At 39.0% G+C, this 19,846-nt stretch overlaps 1 protein-coding gene across 2 annotated transcripts in view; it reads left to right on the top strand.

Moving 5' to 3' along the window:
* RELN (reelin) overlaps positions 1-19,846 on the top strand; it is a 268,188-nt gene that overhangs the window by 193,923 nt on the left and 54,419 nt on the right. For both annotated transcript variants that reach the window (XM_048942412.1, XM_048942422.1), the window contains exons 23-30: positions 4,710-4,847; positions 5,509-5,695; positions 9,653-9,858; positions 11,081-11,252; positions 11,633-11,833; positions 14,421-14,656; positions 16,430-16,587; positions 17,530-17,737. In XM_048942412.1, the coding sequence (XP_048798369.1) occupies positions 4,710-4,847; positions 5,509-5,695; positions 9,653-9,858; positions 11,081-11,252; positions 11,633-11,833; positions 14,421-14,656; positions 16,430-16,587; positions 17,530-17,737 (1,506 nt within the window). The remainder of the gene's footprint in view (positions 1-4,709; positions 4,848-5,508; positions 5,696-9,652; positions 9,859-11,080; positions 11,253-11,632; positions 11,834-14,420; positions 14,657-16,429; positions 16,588-17,529; positions 17,738-19,846) is intronic.

The raw sequence follows: 19,846 nt of genomic DNA, 5'->3' as shown, positions 1-19,846 counted from the left end.
TTCATTCATTTCGTGCATTATTATTATTATTCCTATGCTCTGCTTCTTGCTTCTGTTCTACCTAACAGCAGCTACAATGAGAACTTGCACAGATTAAGTTGTCTTTGTGTTTTCCTTCTGTTGCCATTTTTTTCTGCACTGTCCATAGCCTCAGCATAACAAGCAATATTACCTGCATCCAAAATACTTACTATTCTTTCAGTATAGCCAATTTGCAGAATTTCATAATTACAGACAAACCATCAGGGACAAAAATTGAATCTTTAAAGCATGTCAAGTCAGATAATACCAAATGGCGTGCTTTAGCCTATAATTATAAATCTTACATGCTGATCTGTAGCATCAGCTATAGAATCTGTGGATCATGGAGGCACTTAGAAGTTTTTAAAAGTGTCTAGATTTTTTTTAGGATCTATTCCAAAGTACACTGTTATTTTAAATTTAATTTAAATTACTCCAGGTTATTATTATACATTTTATAATTGGGGCTAATACTAGTGTTGTGGAGCTTTTATTCTTTAAGATCTAGTAATTTTCCTCAGCGAATGAGTTGACAGAAACAAATAATTCCATTTTAATTTAGGAGACTGTGGGGAAAAATTATGGTGAAATAATAACCAGGTTACCATTTTATACTGTGAACAAATCATAAATATTTCATACCTTGTCTTTTATCTGAAAGCATTCCCATCTGTTATCAGAGTTTTGTTTGTAATTAGGGTACAAATTACCACTGAACATCACTTCGGATTTCATAAAACACATTTTCACTATGACTGTGCTGTGCTGCTGTGCTACTGAGTAGTTAGGGTAAGGAGGAAGAATAACCCCCACCAGAAGTAATCTGATTCACAAAGCTGATCTCAGCCTCTCTTCCTCTCACCGTTGGTGTCATCAGCGAGGTTTGGTCAGTCCTTGGGTTCTGACTGGAAGGAGAATTTTTTGCATTTTTGAATCTACTGTATACCACATATACAGTAACAAACACTGGGCAGGTCTCTGCCTCAGGTTTGCTGGTGGACATATGACAATCAGATTCCCTCTGGCACATGGCTTCAGAACTGCCTCTCACCACCTTCTGTTCCCTTCCTGCTCACTGCAAGCACCAACTTGCAGAACATAGATGATGGCCAGAAAAAGCAGAGCAGAAGTGCTGCCAAACATGGACCTGGACTTGAGTTCTTAATAGTCCCAGTGTGACAGTTGGTGGCCTCAGTATGCCCTCACACTCTTACACAGCTCCAATACAATTTCCTGAGGTCTCATTGTTGCATGCACATCTTTTTACTGAGAGTTTGCAGCTTTGGTGCATTGGAAGCATCAGGCTTTGTTACTGTGTACCAGAAATTTGCTTGTAACAGAAACTAGTTCTGTTGTAAAACTTTCTGGGTGTGCTGGTATTTTTGTGTGTTTGTAGATGTTCAGCATCTGGCACACACGAGTTTACATGGTATTCGTGTTATCCAAAATTTGGTGCAGAAGGAAATCTGCTGCAACTGTGAGAGTTTTGTTGGAGAAATGAAATGTATGCACCTGCTCACTGAAATTGTATTGTACTTGAACTGAATATTTCTAACACTGATGAAAATTAATTTCAGTTTTATGGAAGACATTTACATATGAACAGGCTTTAATGAGATACAAGCAGCTGTCAGTTGCTGACTTCATAAACAAATCAACACCTAATGACTGAATGAGAGTTTCAGGATAATTGGGTAAATGTAATTATGGTAACTCAGAAGGTAGCAAATGTAATTGTATCAACTGCAAATTTGCGTTAAATCTTTCATTTTTTTAATATCAGGAGAGAAGACAATGATTTTATTTAAATCACATATCTGAAAAAAAAATTATAAGCTTCATTTCACTTGCAAGACATCTGGGACTCACCACCATTTCCTTTTGCTCATGTAAAATTACAGGCAGCAGCACTGACTTCCATTTGACATCAGTCTGATTTAGATATGGTGTCATCAGAAGGCCAAATAACCTTCCAGTAGTTTTTTAACCTTGTAGAAAAAAGCTGGGAGGAAGTAGAGAATCACAGAATCATGTGAGTTGGAAGAGACCCTTAAAGATCATCAACTGCAACTCTTGTTGAAGTATTGGAGAGGTTTATTTTGCTTGTAGTGAAATTATTTTATAACTCCCTGATACATGCTTCCCATTTGAGTAGATGTCCATCCAAACAGTGACAGTTCAGAAAACTGAGAATGAAGCTGACGTTCAGCTTCTTATTTTTTTTCCTTAATTAACATGGTATTTTTAAATGGTTGATTACCATTTTTAACAGCATAATCCTCTTAAGCTGTTGTTCCTTTGCAGTGCAGAGCAGTGTTGGAAAGCTCTCACAAGCAGCAAGGACTGGCTTTCCAGAAGCATTGCTTTTGCAATGGAAACCTCAGCCCACCTTCAGCCAGGCCTCCACCACCACCCTGTGTTCTGGGGGTTAGGGATGTGTGGTGGTGAAGTTCTTTCTGGGGGAGACGTCTCTTTGCTTGATGTCCTAATTACCTCTATGGAACTCTATACCTCTGTGTAGGTACTTCTGGGCCTGTAGGGTTGCACACCTCTGCCCACACATGGCCCCCAACAAAAAACAAGGAAGCCACAGCTCCCATTCCTGTCACAAACAACATGATGCTTTTTTTTTTTCCGCTGGAAGGTCTTTTTTTTTTTATTTGTATGCATAGAAGCCTTTATTTGCTTTCAGTATTGCTCTTTTCCTCAGTGCACGTCAGATTTAATACCCACTACCACAGCTCTCCAGAGCACAGTTTGTGCAGTGCTCCCTGAGGCACTGTTCACAGAATCACAGAATGGCCAGGGTTGGAAGGGACCTCAAGGATCATGAATCTCCAACCCCCCTGCCACATGCAGGGTCACCAACCTCCACGTTAAATGCTGAACCAGGCTGCCCAGGGTCCCATCCAACCTGGCCTTGAACACCTCCAAGGATGGGGCATCCACAACCTCTCTGGGCAGCCTGTTCCAGTACCTCACCACTCTCTGGGTAAATGCACTGTTGATGCACTGTAGTGAACATGAGCAACACCATTAAGGCAACGTGCTGGCTTCAGAGTACTCAGAAAATAACTGTGGTCAGTATTTACTGGACGTTGTGTCTATTGCATGCTTAGGAAGTCCTTATTGGGCAGATTGCTGAAATTGTGCACTTTTAATGAATAATTCATAGCTCTTGTAATGTAACCCATCAAGGCATTGTATCCTGAGGAAGTATTTAATCTGTAGATCTGCCCCCAGATTAGCTCTATAATGCTGTAAAAATACTTACAGTACTTACAATATCAAACAGGTACTGAAAAAAGAAAACAAAGGTCATTGCAATTGAACATCAAGTCCTTGGGCAGCCTTGGTTTTTGTTTTTTAAAGAACTTCATGCATTTGAATTCTAAAAAATTATCCAAGCATAGATTAATTTGATCTTTGTATGCTTCTAGTGTGTAACTGGCTGGGTAACTGCTGTGCCATACTGTCCATTTTAGCTACCCAAGCCTCCCATATTCATTCTTCCTCTTCATATGAGCAGGTGACTCAGCCACCTTTATTATGTTCATCTTAACACCTTACTCTATATGATTTCCAGAAAGTGAGGAAGGGTCTTTTTCTTAAGTTAGAATTAGCGCATTGTATCTCATGCCGTCATATCATAGCCATGTGGCTTAGACACTTTGTTGGAAAGAATCTCCTGCTTCTTGTAGAAATTTCCTGCTGCTCCTCCTTTGCCTTCCCTGTCAGCCTGTGGCCAGACAAAGCCCCAGGTAGTGTCTGAATTTTTTTTGCTGCTGTCAGCTTTGCTTTCCCTATCTGTCGTCTTTGTAGCACTATAACAAAGCTTCACTTCCCACATTGCCTCAGCCATCCCTTTCTTTCCCCAGATCTACCATGCAACCAGCACAGCTCCTTGTACTCCATCACAACGATTTCCCATTTTTGCTTCACTTCATATGCAATATCTTTTCTCAATCTCCCAGCCACATCTGTATGAGCGTGGACAAGATTCTATCCATCCCATCCCACCACCTGGTTGGCGTCACATTGTACCAGTTGGCAGTAAAGCTTGAGAAGGCTTGCTGGTGACAGTCTTTTTCAAAAACTGATGACTGTAATGTCACCATAATGTCACTAGCATAATCTAGTTTAGTATCATTGTCTGTATCCTATAAAAAACTCTCAACTTTTTGAATGGAAATAGTGACTATTCAAAGAAGAGAAATGCTTAGTTGCAAGAAGTTTAATTTCAAAGATTATTTTTTGAATAAATATCATATGAAACCTTTTTGCATGCATTATACCCTATTAACCATCCAAAAATATAAAAGTCAAGGTCACACTCTTGATCCAACTTTCTTGTTTTGCAACCTTACACCCTCACAGGATGGCACTTAATAAAAATCTGATAATATTCATTGATAGATTTGTCTTATATTAGTGTGGCCATTAAGCATGAAGTTTCTACAGCATCTCTGTAGTCTTCAACGGAAATGTCATTATTAACAGTGAAGTCTTTTATGTAACCCTGTGCAGTAAGCAACATCATATAGAAAGTTCACTTGACTCTGTCTTTGGTTGTGTTAGTTTTTACAGGCTGAGCAATGACTGCAATACCAATTTGACTTTTTATAGTTGCATTTTTTGCCTGCAGTACTGTAAAGCATCCACATTAAAGCACTGTTATTGCTTTTAAGGTCCAGTGCCACACGTTTCCGCTGGAGTCAGTGCTACTACACAGCACCGGATGAATGGGCCTTAGACAACATCTACATCGGACAGCAGTGTCCCAACATGTGCAGTGGGCATGGCTGGTGCGACCATGGCATTTGCAGGTAGACAGCATTTGCCTATTTGACAAGTTACTGCTATCTTGGTACTTAAGTATTCTGTTATTCTGTTATTATGTGGTTTTTTTGTTTGGTTTTTTTTGATGTTTTTCTTCTTTTTAGATTATAAAAACAAAACATACACCTATGAGTATTTTATTAACCATATTGAATATGAATATTTATTAACCATTGAATATTTATTAACCATTAAAGCATTATTAAAAGCTGGTTGTTCCAACACCCAAGAGCCTATACCCTTGGGAGGTGCAGGCAGTGAAGGGAGTCTTAGTGTCATGGGGATGCCCTGCTGCAGGTGTCCTGGTGACTCTCTGACTCTCTGCTCAGGGGGCTCTAGCACAGGGCTGGAGCTGTTTTGCTGGGGCAGAAAGACATGAAGAACCAGCTCAGAGCTGCTTTGCAGACTTCAGAGTTACTGCAATACCAAAGGCGGAGTACTGCCTGCCAGCTTTGAACTTTCTGGACACTGCATTGTTTTTAAAGTAAAATATAGCTTATTTCCAGTTATCTGGGTAACCCAGCTTCTTTTTAGCATCCAAAATTCCAATTCCTGAATGATTTTTTTACATGTAGTTTTAAAAGGTCTTAACTAATTGTGAGTACCAGATAAGATCTTTAAACTTGTTATGCTTACGCTTTCTTCCAGGTGTGACTCAGGGTTTCGGGGTACAGAGTGTCAGCCTGAAAATCCCCTTCCTTCAACTGTCATGTCTGATTTTGAAAACCCAGATGTCCTGAAGACAGAGTGGCAAGAAATTATTGGAGGAGAGATTGTAAAGCCTGAAGAAGGCTGTGGGGTCATCTCATCTGGCTCCTCACTATATTTCAACAAGGTATCAGTAAGGGACATGAGGCTGAGAAGGCATGTGGTAATGTCAGTTTTAATGGAACAGGATGGTGTTATAAGGAAAAGGAAGGTAGCAGAAAGCTCTGAGGCACAGCAAAGTGCAGTATGAAAAGTGCATTAAATAGCACAGCTGTGCTCTGCAGGTAAAAAACAAAGGAATTCAAAGAAATGGAGAGTAACATTGCATATCCAAGAAATACCAAATGTAATGGAAAGAAGCAAATTGTCAGCATGCTGAGAAGTGCACAAATTAATACTGTTATTAATATTATGCATGTTTTGTTTTAAGACACAGTTCTTTCTCAGCAAACTCAACTTTTTCTGTCATGTTCTGGATGAGGCATCATGAATGGTTAGCTTTCAGGAGTCACTCTGAGAACAAAGAACCAAAAATAGTGAAAAAGCAACCCTTCCAGCATTTAGAAAGTGCCCGGTTAGCCTGCAGGAGAACAATCTTGTGTGACTTGGATGCATTACACAAAAAAATAATACAGCAAGAAGAAGATTTCTGCAAATTGATAGCAATTGTAACATAAAAAGAGATCTTTACGATCAGATGTATGATTATGGGTTGTAATCACAGATTTGTTTTCCATTGTTGCTCCTCAGGTCTAATTCTGTTGGGATGGATTTTTATGTTGTTCTTAATTGAAAGGAAGAGTATAAGTACAGCTTCTCTTTTAAAGGTTTGATCAAACTGCCACTGCTGTCATGAGAACTGGATTAGTCCCAGTAGAATAACCCAGTGTGCAAAGCTGTGTAATCATGTGTTGTTAACCTCACTACAAATATCTAACTCATCAAATAATTTTCAGCACTCCTGCATAGTCTCACATCCACCTCCCTTGAAAATGCAGCTCTGTGCTGAAAATTTCATAATAAACCAATCAGTCTAACTAGCTAATTGTGATAATTGGATTTTTTAATATAATTGTCTTATCTATTAAATGTTTCTCCTTCTGGCTCAGTTCCTTATGCCAGGTTTCTCAAAGAAGTTTTCTAAATTATAATTAACCTGCTATGATCTTTCTTCTGATTCCTGCTAAGGAGGAGTGAAAATCTCATTTAGGAATTCTTGGCTTCTTTCTATTGATCTCTAAGGATTAGGTTATCATTCATTTATTGACTAGTAGCACTCTGTGTGCCATCAGCTGAAGGTGGCTTATTTAATTTCTGTTTAGATCCTTTTCAAGGTGTCTAGTGGTCATGGTGATAAACATTACAAAAATTATTTCATAACTGCCTGACAGTTCTATATTGTTTTGGGAGCTCATATTCACAGGTTCTGTTTCTTTACAGTTCCTCAGCTAGCCACTTTTTATTTCAGTGTCTAATGTTTGCTGCCATAATCAATCACTGCTATCAGAATTAATGTTGCCTTTGTTCTGCCAACTCTCTATCTTTTGTTTCACAATTAACTGTAATCAATTATAGGCATGTTAGCAATTAGCCCCTGCAATTTCCTCAAGGTTTGAAGTAACTCATGCCCTTTCTCAGTTAACCTGGTTTTGTGGATGACTCTTTAGCAGTCTGTGCCAATTTGGAGCAGGGATGATGTAGATAATGAAAATGTCCTCACAATAGTTTTACAGCCAGATCTCTGACTCTCAGATGGGACATATTTTCCCATGGGACAGCAACGGTGTTGGAACCTTTTGGAAAAGTTTGATTTGATTAAAACAATTTTGAATTCCTGTGGGTTTCTGAAAACCAAAAAGTTGTGAAAGCAAACTACCAAAACATTATCAGTGTCACGTCGCAGTGCCTTGGGCCAGTCGTAGTCATGTTGGCCTGCACAGGGAAGCTTGGGACTGCACCCAAGGCTGTGCCCATCTCACAATCATGATACCATGCAAGATGGCTTTATTCAGCTGGGAATAAACAAACAGACAAATTTTAAAAATGCAGACAATATTCAAGACTCAATTGATACAGTTGTATCTTCAGTAAGTTTTCCAGAAATTAGTCTGCCAGTGCGATGTGGCCTATTTGGTAGAGTCTGTAAATGAACTACAGCTGTAACACCAGCAAAAAAAATATTCTGTGAAAAAAGCAATTAATGTATCTTTGTTCTGAGTTTACCCTAAACTGAGTAGGAATGGGAAATAGTTAATAAGTGGAACATAATTTAAAATCATCTATCATTACTATCATTAGACTGGATATAAGGAAAAGGTTTTACACTAAGGCTGGTGAGGCACTGGAACAGGTGGCCCAGAGAGGTGGTGGATGCTCCGTCCTTGGAGGTATTCAAGGTCTGGCTGGATGGGGCACTGAGCACCCTGATCTATATGTAGGTGTCTCTCATCATTGCACAGGTGATGAGCTAGGTGACCTTTAAAGGTCCGTTACATCTTAAACTATTCTACGATTTTTAGGCAATTCAAACCAGCTGGCCTGTTGTCAAGTCTGCTCCATTCTGAGAGTCTTTTTCAGTGTTAATGCCAGGTTGCAGCTAGTTTTGGTGAATGCAGAAAGATGATCCCTGTAGCTCCTCTCCAGCCGCACACCGTGCTTTCTGGAGGCACAACTGGGGCTGTACTGGAGCAGGGCTGTGACAGGCGGGGTGCACGTGGGGCACTTTTGTGGGGACACTGCTCTTGTCCTCTGTCCTGTCTCTCCGTAGGAAGTGTTGTTCATGCCTGTTGCTGTGGAGCCCACAGGATCAGTCTCGAGCTGGGAGTACAAGGGGAAAGGGAGAACTGCAATTACAGTAAAAGATTTTTGCACCTTAGAGCATCTTTTAGCTTATCCTCTGTCTTCTTTTGTCAGTAAATACAGAGTGACCGCATGAGCCACACTACAGATGCCCAAGAGCTGTTTCCTGCTAGAACTCAAAAGCATCCTTGAAAACGCTATTCACTAAATTTAATGAGGCTGTTTTTTCTCTCTGCTATGCTCACATAAAACTAGAACTAAATCCATAGGTTTTAGATGAAAGACTAGGATAATACTAGGAGAAGAAAGTTGCTTTGTGAATGAATAAATCCTACTCACAGGAGGCATGAAAAGAAAATGCCCCTCCCTTGTTATTATTTAGGAGATGAACTACACTGCTGCAAATCTTCCATGCACTGCTTTTGTAGAGGTAACTGGAATGAAAACTGTCAAATGGGCTGATGCCAACATGTGGGAAGGCCATTCTCCTTGCAGATAGCATTGGATTAGCAACCAGAGAAACAAATGCCACAGAGACGATCAGAAAACAAAGGACCTTGAGTGCCACTAGCACTAAAAGACTGAATAGAAAGTGAAGTCACCAATCTGTGCCAGCAGAGTGGATCAAAGGGAGAGTGGAGAGAAAATGCTTAAGTGAAACAGAGAAAAGTGTATATTTTTGGATGTTGTAAGGGTCTTGATGAGACAAGACCAGGTTAATCAGAGCCTAAAATGTATGATGATATTATAATACACAAGGATCTGATCATAACTGAGTTTGATTGCTAGGCAAATGCAAGACAAAAAATAAGCGACGGTCAGGCATCTGATACATCAGCTGCACTTCCCTTCCCTGAAACACAGTAGGCATTATTGATAATGTAATTCCAGGTGTCCCAGTAAAAAAAAATGCAATGTCAGAAATGCCTTTTTATTGCTTTATACTTTATGTCTCCTGAAGGCATTTGGTACCATGAAGGAGTGAGGTGGAAAAGGAGCAATGAAAAAATTGTGTTAAAATTGTGTTTGAAAGTTGTGTTGTGTGTTAAATGCTGCGTCTCTGATAGTAAAAATGCTTATTGGAACGCACCTGAGAGATTAAGTCCTAAAGGATGGCCAAGGAAAACCATGCCCTAAGAACAAGAAAAGTCATGTTAACACAAAATTCAGTGTCTTCTATGTTCCTATATCATATTAATCTGTGCTTGACTTTAAAATATGTCAATTTGGACTGAAGGTGTCATATTTAATATTATTTTGTACATCTCTTTTCATTCAACTGTAGGCTGGAAAAAGACAGCTGGTAAGCTGGGATTTGGACACTACCTGGGTGGATTTTGTTCAGTTTTACATCCAGATTGGAGGAGAAAGTTCTTCATGCAATAGACCAGACAGCAGAGAAGAAGGTGTGCTGCTGCAGTACAGCAATAATGGTGGTATCAACTGGCAGCTGCTAGCGGAAATGTATTTCTCTGATTTCAGCAAACCCAGGTAAAACTTTTGCCTAAATTAAATCAGCTATATCCATACTCCTCATCTCTTTAAGAAACCTATTTCTTAGTCTGTGTAAACATGAAGAATCATTTCATGCTATAGTACTTAAAAGCTGTCCTTATGTGGAAACTCTTTCAGGCTGCCACAGTAAACCCTTGTCATTATGAAGGAAAAATCTTATCAAAGCAGGCTGTAGAAAACCTGAAGATAGCTTACCAATGCCAAATGAAACTGCAATTGTCTGTGTAGCTATTAACATGATTCCTATTGCCATAGCTGATTTCTTGCAGTATATAAATATGTGAATAATTTTACCCTCCAAGCTCCTCATTTTGCCTTCAATACACAGTGGTTTCAGAATGACTGTTGTAAACTTGGTAAACTCTTTTGCTAAAAGTAATCTCAGCATTTGAAAGTATAAAACTGTTTACTTTGCCTCTACTTTGACAAAATAACAGGAAGCTTCCAACAAATAAGGATGTCCCCAGCTATGCACTGGGATCTTCATTGCTTGGCTATCCAGTGCATTAGTTTTAGGTAAAACATTTACCTCTCTGGAGTAACCAAGGGCAATGGTCCTTACAGAGTATGTTGCTGTGTATATCTATTACTTATACTGCTGCTCCAAATCTTATTTTCCAGTTACTTTCTGACACATAAAACTAGGAACCCTCTGAAAAAGATTCTGTATGGCCCCAAATGATTTTTTCAGTTCTGTTGGCCAAAGAGGCAAGATCTAGCAAGTCCAATGATACACAGTAGCATGATGTTAAGAAAGAATACAGGATGGAATATATACATAAATGCATATATTTAAGTTGTGTGAAATAATATTGAGCAGGTAACTGATTGTTGTGGTTTTATAGCAGTAGGCAGCTCAGCACCACATAGACTCGCTTTCCCTAAGTGGGTGAGGGAGAGAACCAGAAAGGTAAAAGTGAGAAAACTCGTGGGTTGAGATAAAAAAAAAAAAAAAAAGAAAAAACAGTTCAAAAGGTGAAGAAAAAGCTACATGTGCAAGCAAGGAAATATAAGGAATTCATCCACTACTTCCCATTGACAGGCAGATGTTCAGCCATTTCTGGGAAAGCAAGGCCCATCACACTTAACAGTTTCTTGGGAAAAGAAATGGCTTTCCTGCTTCTTTTTCACATTCAGCGGTACTTCTCCCATTTCTCTATGATGTTTCCTTAGCATTCTACTGACTTTCTTTTCTCAGGTTTGTCTATCTGGAGCTGCCAGCTGTAGCCAAGACTCCTTGCACCAGGTTTCGGTGGTGGCAGCCTGTGTTTTCAGGAGAAGGGTACGATCAGTGGGCCATTGACGACATCATCGTTTTGTCAGAGAAGCAGAAGCACATAATTCCTGTTGTTAATCCCACATTACCACAGGTAACAAGCAAAAACAGCTTTTGGGCATCACTGTGAAATGAGAAGCATCTTCTCTGTTGATAGAAGTTTATTTGAATTTTATTTTCTTTGAGAATATCAGGTTATACTTAAAGAAACATTTGTAATGTTTGCAGCTGTGTCTCTCTCTACGTGGCACGAACCTGGCTCTTATCGTATCACTATAGGACTGCTAATTTTTACTATAGAGAATGTATGTGTCTCTTCAAAAGTTGAAACAAATTTTGAAAGTTACGATTTTGAGGTAATTACAGAGTGTGAAAGTGGCAAAATTGGAAAACTCATAATTTTGGAAAACTTCTGAAATTGCGCTGCAAGGAGGTAGTACTTCTTTGTGTTGCTTTTCTCTTCATTTCTAACAGAACTTTTATGAGAAGCCAGCATTCGATTACCCTATGAACCAGCTAAGTGTGTGGTTAATACTGGCCAATGAAGGCATGACCAAAAATGAAAGTTTCTGCTCTGCCACCCCCTCTGCCATGCTCTTCGGTAAATCAGACGGAGACCGATTTGCAGTGACTAGAGATTTAACGCTGAAGCCTGGATATGTTCTGCAGTTCAAGGTATTCCTTAAATATAAGTTCCTCCAGATCATAATGTATCAGTGAAACTCATTCAATACTTGCAAGATGCCATTGGGTCACCATAGAAAACAAGGGAATACATTATAAGGAATATATTATAAGGCTGTCTTGAAAGATGTGTGGAGCACGGGTATGAATTCATACCATATAAAATATGATTCTGCCAAAACCTTGGTGCAGGAGAGCTTTCTCCTCCTCTGGAGAAACTTTGAAGGCTTATTGTTCTTTAACGAGTTTCACAAGCGGGTTGAAGTGACTGTCAGTATATTTGAGTCAGCACTTGGAAATGGTAGGAAGTGCCTTGCAAGGGAAAAAAGCTTTATTTCATCTGGGGCTCCATCACTGCAAAAGCTCCAATGTGATTTGCGTACATTTTTTTATATTAAAGTATTTAAGGATTTACAAGCTTCTCTGTACTCCAGTGTGGTTTTTTTCAAATAATTTACTTTTATTTTGTCAAGAAATTTAGGCTCCAATTAGCATTCTTATTTATAGGGCTTACAAGAAGTTTAGTGGTCCTGGAAGTCCACCAGAATACGGGCTCCAAATAAAGTGTATTTGTTTTCATAAGCTCTTGCTTCCGAACTCTAATCAAAATTTTATTGAGTTTATAGTGAAATCCCATTGGTGAATTCTGGAGGTTGGTTGAAATGCAATTTTAATGAGCTCACCACAAATACATGGTCTTTACATAATTGGCAGCTACAGACACTGAATAATTTACAAGTAGAATTATTAAAGAGATCTGATGTTTACAGGCAGCTTTTCAAATGTAATTCCCACACTTCTGTAAATAGGGAAGTTAGTTAGAAGTAATAGGATTTATTTAAAAAAATCTCATTTCATCTAAAAGTTATGCTAATGAAATGCTATACAAACTGAGAGACTGCAATACAATTTCTGGATGAGTATATTGTTCATAGTTTTATACCTTAAACTCGTCTAAAACCCGAAATACTGCCATATATAAATACTATTTAGCCTGGAAAAAATGTTATTTGCTTCTTGACCATTTCCTATTACTTATCATAGAATCATAGAATGGCCTGGGTTGAAAAGAACCTCAAAGAACATCTAGTTTCAACCCCCTGCCACAGGCAAGGTCACCAACCACTGGACCAAGCTGCCCAGAGCCACGTCCAGCCTGGGTGTGTCACTTCAGTGACTAAGTCGTCATTCTCCAGGTTTTATGATCAACAAAAGTTCAAAAATTGCTTAGTTTACAAAAGCAGTGCTTGAAAAGATTTCATGCACCTTCCATCACTGAAACCCTTGGCAACGTAATGTAAATATACAAAACATCAACAATGTGTTTGAGAAAACAGGGAGTTCTTCCATTACTTAAGGCCTTAATTTATACTCCTCTCTTTTTTGGAAGGCACAGAAATGTGTAGTTCTATTTGCATGCCTTAATTTTAAGCATATGGTTAAATGTTTCCTTAGTTTGTGAAATTTCCATTTTAAAAAGATGCCTAGCATAATTTTGCATTGATAAATTCAGAGACAGTAGTTTGTCAAAAATGTTTCAGCTTATATGAATCATTTTGTTATACCTTTGTTCTGCAGCTCAAGTAGAAGCTCTGCAATAAAACAAAACTAATATTTTTCTGAAAACATAAAATGAAACATTGATTTTTGTATTAGTTATGATCTCATTTCACATTTTTATATTTCTGCTGCATCCAATTTTGCTCTTTTCTGGGACCAGAATTGCAGTGCTAGCTCTCAAACATTATTCTGCAAAACCAATGACTCAGCTGTGGTCAGGAGTTGCAGCCCCAGGGCAAGGGATACCTTGGAGTTATCAGACTGATCCTCTGGGCACATCAGGGCGCACTGCAATGGGCTATGTCTCTGCAACTCTGAAATGAGGTTATAGTGAGGTGGGGATTGTCCTCTTCTCCTACGTGACTTGTGATAGGATAAGAGGTAATAGCTTTAACTTTTGCCAGGGGAGATTCAGATTGGATATTAGGAAAAATTTCTTCTCAGAAAGAGTGGCGAGGCACTGGCACAGGAAGCAGCACAGGAAGGTGCTGGAGTCACCATCCTGGAGGTATTCAAGAAACGTGGAGATGTGTAACTGAGGGACATGATTTACTGGGCATGATGGGGATGGGTTCATGGCTGGACTATGTAGTCTTAGTTGTCTCTCCAACCTTCATGATTTTATGATTCTGTAACTCAGAGGACACAGCTCTTCTCTATTTTCCTGGGCACGCAGGTGCTGGTGTAGAGTTTGTTCTTTGCAGCCTGCTATGGAGAAGGACCTTTGAAAAGTGTGTTTTACTGAACCCATCAAGTTAAATGAAGAGATAGTGGTAATTTTTAGAGATAAATATCATGCTTGTGTGGGTCTCAGACTTTAAGCATCAGTCACTGTTTGCCAGCAGGGTGCAAAGGAAATGCTCAGAACTACGCATTCCAAACTGAAAAGTGAAAGATAATAACAGCAATTAAAAACCAATAATATCCAATTATAATAATCAGTCACAGCCAAAAACTGCAAATAACAGCACAGGGTTTTTGTTTTCATCTCATATCTGATACTCTGCTTTTTTTGCAGCTGAATATTGGCTGCACTAACCAGTACAGCAGCTCTGCTCCCGTTCTGCTTCAGTACTCACATGATGCTGGGCTCTTTTGGTCACTTGTGAAGGAAGGCTGCTATCCTGCATCTCCAGGAACCAAAGGATGTGAGGGAAGCTCCCGTGAGCTGAGCGAGCCAACTGTGTATCACACAGGGGATTTTGAGGACTGGACAAGGATCACTATTGTTATCCCAAGGTCACTTGCAGCCAGGTACTGTACTCTGTAAGCCCGTGATGCCAGTAGTGAATGAGCTGCCTGCTCTTTGTGGCTGTGATAGGAAAAAGTTAAAAATCTGCAGGTCTGGGAAAAATATATTTTTGCTCTCCAAAACAGGAGAAGCTTTCCATTGTAAAGGTGTCAGAATCATATATAAAATTAAATTACAAGAGACTACGACATATTCATTTGTCTTCAATCTCTTCATCATAGTGCTGTCTTTCTTTAGCCATATCAGCAAGACGGTGATAAGTCACTTGAATCAAATAAGCCCTTTCAACAGGATTAATTTTACAGTCCATATTGGGTGAAGAGGCCCTAGAAGGTTTGATTTGCTGTCTGCACCACCCTGAGCCTGCTGGCTCCTGTCAATCTCTCTCTCTGGGCAGAAGTTCACATAGTACCCTAAGGTTTCAGACCATCTTCCTGACACAATCTCCTCATCTCTGGGTCCTAACAGAGCTTCAGGATGTTAGCATATTGTGTAGTGGAGAAGCTGGTGCCTTTGCTGCAAGGAGCTGAAATAACAGCATGTACCATAACAAGTTTGTCTTTTCTCCAGTAATTAGCCAATAAAAGCAGGTGCCAAATTGCACAGATCTGACACCAGCTGATTTGATTTCCCCAAAACAAGCAGTACAGAATCAATAGGAGCAATCTGTTTGGCATTATGTTTTGTAATGTGATCAGGAATAACAAGCTCATGGTAATGTATTAAAAATGTAAGTATTGGGAGTATGATGAGGTGCCCAGCATGCTGAAAACTGAATTAGTTATGGTTCATTTTGGAAATCATGGTTATCTTGAGAGCATCCCATTTTATCTGTTGGTACAAAATACTTAGCACACTGATCATCTTACCTACCAAATCCCAGTGAAAAGGTTGTTTGTTTGTTTGTTTGTTTTAAAAAAGGTGATAGGTATATTATACATTACACAAAGCAGAAAGGATTATCTTGGTTAATCCATTGGAGTGACAACCAAATTTTAAGCCAATTCCCCCCTCTGGAACACACATAAAATGATTCAACTAGAAGTTAAATGCTCAGAATTAAAAATCAAAATATTTTTTCTTTAATAAATTCCCTGTACAGTGGGCCAACTGTAGTACCTTTGTGTAGGCTGAAGTCTCTGGAGCAGTATCAGTTGCAGAGATTAAAGATTAGATCACTGTTTTTCAGGAATTTCATGTTGCCATCCAAGCATTATATCTTCGTGTTTCTGTCCAAATATTCTTTAGGACTTTTTGTGTGACATTTTTGTAGATGGGATATGATTTTTCCTATATCTAGTTTATTCAATGTTTTTTTTTTACTCCAAATTGTAACATCCTATGAGCTGCATCACTGTCATTATTGAGTTATTTTCATAAGTACTGTAAGAAATGTATTTCTGGGAGTTTAAAGTGTAATTAGCAGTTCAGGTTGAACTGAGTACTGAAAGTCATCTTTAGAGTCGCATCTAATCTTTCAGTCTTGCTTATAAAACCATGTAATCTGTTCTTTGCGTCACACTGGTGGATATAGGCCAGAAAAATAGAGGAAGTCAAAATACATCCAAAAATTGTGGAAAAAATATTCATAAGCAAAGTCGCAGAAGCCATAGGATGCCAGAAATATTTTTGAGGCATCCACCTGCATCTTATTTGCAGATAGCCGGTTTAGGAAAAAGCTCTTTTTTTTTCTTAAACAAAGAACACAAAAGGTATGCAGTGGGTTTGAAAGCTGAGAATATTAATAATGCCATGTCATTATTGTTCCTTTGCAGTAAGACTCGATTCCGCTGGATCCAGGAGAGCAGCTCCCACAAGAGTGTGCCTCCTTTTGGTTTAGATGGTGTTTACATTTCTGAGCCTTGCCCCAATTATTGCAATGGTCATGGGGACTGCGTCTCGGGGGTCTGTTTTTGTGACTTGGGCTACACAGGTAAGATGTTTTTTAGATAGGACGATGGTAAACACTGGCTGTGTTGATGTTCAAAAACTCGCACCGTGTTTTTCTTCTCCAGTATTCTGGAAAAATACATGTTGACATAAATTTCATGGGCTGCCAGCAAGAATATTTTATTTCTGTTGAATAAAATTTAGCACAGGAGTCCAGTATAGATAAAATAGAGCAGCTGAGGACAGGAGACATCGGTGGTGTTTCTGGCAACCACAATCCATGAACATAGCCATCTGTATGAATGGAAAGGGACTAGCAATAGAAGAAAAAACAAAATAAAATATTTTAAACTAGAAAGTCTGTTTAAAAACCTTTGGACCATCTTCAAATGAATTGCTTCTGTTACTGAGTCCCCTGGCCATCAGATGGCATAGGACCAGGAAGGAACATATGTTCTGACAGGCCCTTCTGCGAAAAATTCTGCTCACTTGTGGTTTCTGGGGCTTTTTTGCTGCAAAAATAAAGGGGGAAAAGAAAATAACAAACACAAAAAACACATACTTGGTGAAAAAAAAAAACAGACAGAGATTGACACTACCAGTTGCTTACTGCACTCTTTTTGACCCTTTATACCAACAAAGCGATAAGCTAACATTTTCTGTTCAATTTATTTATAAAGGACTAAAAGGATCATATTTTTCTGTTTACATAAAATGGCTTATCTATATAAGGCATGTATTTTTCACCGAGTAAAATAAGCCATCTTGGAGTTTAAAGGATGAGGATTTATTCTGACTACAGAAAAAAATATGGAGGGCTATAAAAGGTACAATCCTATCTTCTTGGCACTTCCTCAAAAAAAAAAAGCACAGTACTTTCTCTTGTGTGGGTGCAATAGAACTGTCTGCCAGTTTTCTGTATCTGACTTTTGCTCTCTTCAACACAGTTACAACAAAGCATTTCCCATATTTTTTTTTCTTTAAGCATCACATGGAACCTGTGTATCAAATGTGCCTAACCACAGTGAGATGTTCGACAGGTTTGAGAGAAAGCTAAGCCCTCTCTGGTACAAGATAACAGGAGGTCAGGTTGGAACAGGTTGTGGTGTGCTCAGTGATGGAAAATCTCTGTACTTCAATGGACCTGGGAAAAGGGAGGCAAGAACTGTTCCTCTGGACACCACAAATATCAGGTCAGTCATCAGCGCTGCCTCTCATCTTTGTATATCTCTGCTATTCCAAGCATGGGCAAGAAGGTGTGAAATGCTTTTCTGGTAATCACAACCCATACAAGAAATCTTAGACTGATGAGTTAATTTTTGTTCGTTCTGCTCTAGTACTTCCTTTTCTGGAGAGGGAAAACTTAGGTTAGAAACAGAATGCAATAGAAGCACAGGAAACACGAACTGTTGATCTTTGTGGGATAAAGGCTTTGCATTGTGTTCTAGATGACCAAGCTGAAGATGTGGTCTTGAGACAGCACAAAAACGGAGAGCCTGCCAATAGCTGGACAGAAAAATTCCCTTTCCACTGGCTGCATTGAATTGCAGCATGCCAGTAGGGCAGCAAATGAGGTGTTGTTTACTTGCCAGATACTGTGAATTAGTCCACTTGTAAGAAGTGTAAAAAAATGGAATATGAATTGTTTCTCTGCAGTCAAGAGGCTGACAGGCTTTCACCTCTCTCTGCTATCACTGAATTCTGCTCCACTGGTAGTAATTATCCTCTCTCTCAAATTGTCTAATTGATTCATGTAATTAGGATAAACTAAGGATGATTATTTCTAACCATTATTTATCCTGGAGTTTGCTGCTGCTTTGTCCAGTCTCATGAGGGATCATGCATCTCAAACCTTTCCCACCCCACAATTATATCCACTAGTTCAATAAAACATATGTCTCCTGTCAAATCCTGCTCCAAGAGCAAGTGATGCACTGATTTTGTTGCGTTATTTAATTTGTGGAAGCATTCAGCAGAGAGTGGCCACAAATTAGTCTTCACCCTCTTCAGCTCAGCCCAGCAGTGCTTCTTAGGGCAAGATGGGTGCTGTGGCTCTCAGGACATCCGTGGCTGCTCTCCAGGACAGCATTACACAGCAGCTGCTGCATTTCCTCTCCGTCCTGCCTGATTGACAAATTCTCCTCTGACAAATACTTGGTTCTTTTATATAATAATGAAAATTGCTTAATAGCTAAAGTAATTTATTGTTTGACAAATACACTTTTGACAAGCATATGTTTGTGCTTAAACTCTGGAAAGATCTGAACACATTTTCTGTTCCACCATCCTTTTCAATCTCACGTTATCAGTACTGCAAAGTGTAATTTTGAAGTAACTATGATCAAGAAGTCTATGTTCAAGTGATGGCTTGGGGTTATTCCTTCTTTCCTGGAGAAACCTTTTTTATAAAGAAAAGTATTTTCTTTAGCTTTTGGATTACTTTGAAATCATTTTCAATGCCAGATATTTATATTTATAGATTTGCATTTTATAGAGTTTAACCACTTAAAACACCAACAGAAGTAAAATACAGAGTGATGCTCTTTCTGGATTTTTTTCAATCCATTTTCATTTTGCATAAACACATCTAGGGTCAGCTAGAGTCTCAAAACTGCCCCAAGGACCTAAATGACCAGAGAGACACCTCCTGGTAAAAGAAAATAAGATCTCCCTTCTGAGCACATGCTCAGTGTTTGAGCTTTTCTACTGATAAGAGTGATCATTTTAGCAAAATAAACCAACACTGATCCTTTTAATAAGTATCACAGTGAATATGCTTATTTCCTCCAGCAATTAAAATTTGAAGATGCATCCCTGGGCTGTTTGCTAGAGAGAAAAATCGTCTCAAGCACAAATGGGACAAACATGATTTTGTCTTTTTTTTCTCAGTTTTCTTGAGCACAAAGTTCTCAAGAGTAGGATCCACCTCACGTAAGTCATCCAGAACATAAATACTCTAGATTACTGCAATCATCTCATACTTCTTATATACTCAAAAGAGATAAATAACTACTTCAAAAGAGCAATGAAGTTAATCCTAAAACAGCATCTAGCAAAGACCACTGTTTTGTATTCTGGAAGTTTGTATTTTTCCTAACTCATAAAGGGAGCTGGGATGGTCATGTAAGACAAAGACATCGATATCCAGCCTTTAGACATCTTGCTAAGGTGAATACCCACTTAATGCTTGAGGCTGTCTGTAATATCAGCAGGATGATTTCTCCTAGAAGCTAGAGCAGACTAATTTTGTGAGAGTGTGAGGGGTAAACTGAAAAACCCATATCCTCAAAGAAAATCATACT

Source organism: Lagopus muta, chromosome 1 (assembly GCF_023343835.1).
Source record: "Lagopus muta isolate bLagMut1 chromosome 1, bLagMut1 primary, whole genome shotgun sequence".
Taxonomy (NCBI): domain Eukaryota; kingdom Metazoa; phylum Chordata; class Aves; order Galliformes; family Phasianidae; genus Lagopus; species Lagopus muta.
Note: the sequence above shows the minus strand (reverse complement) of the source record. Positions and strands in the feature narration are given on the sequence as shown.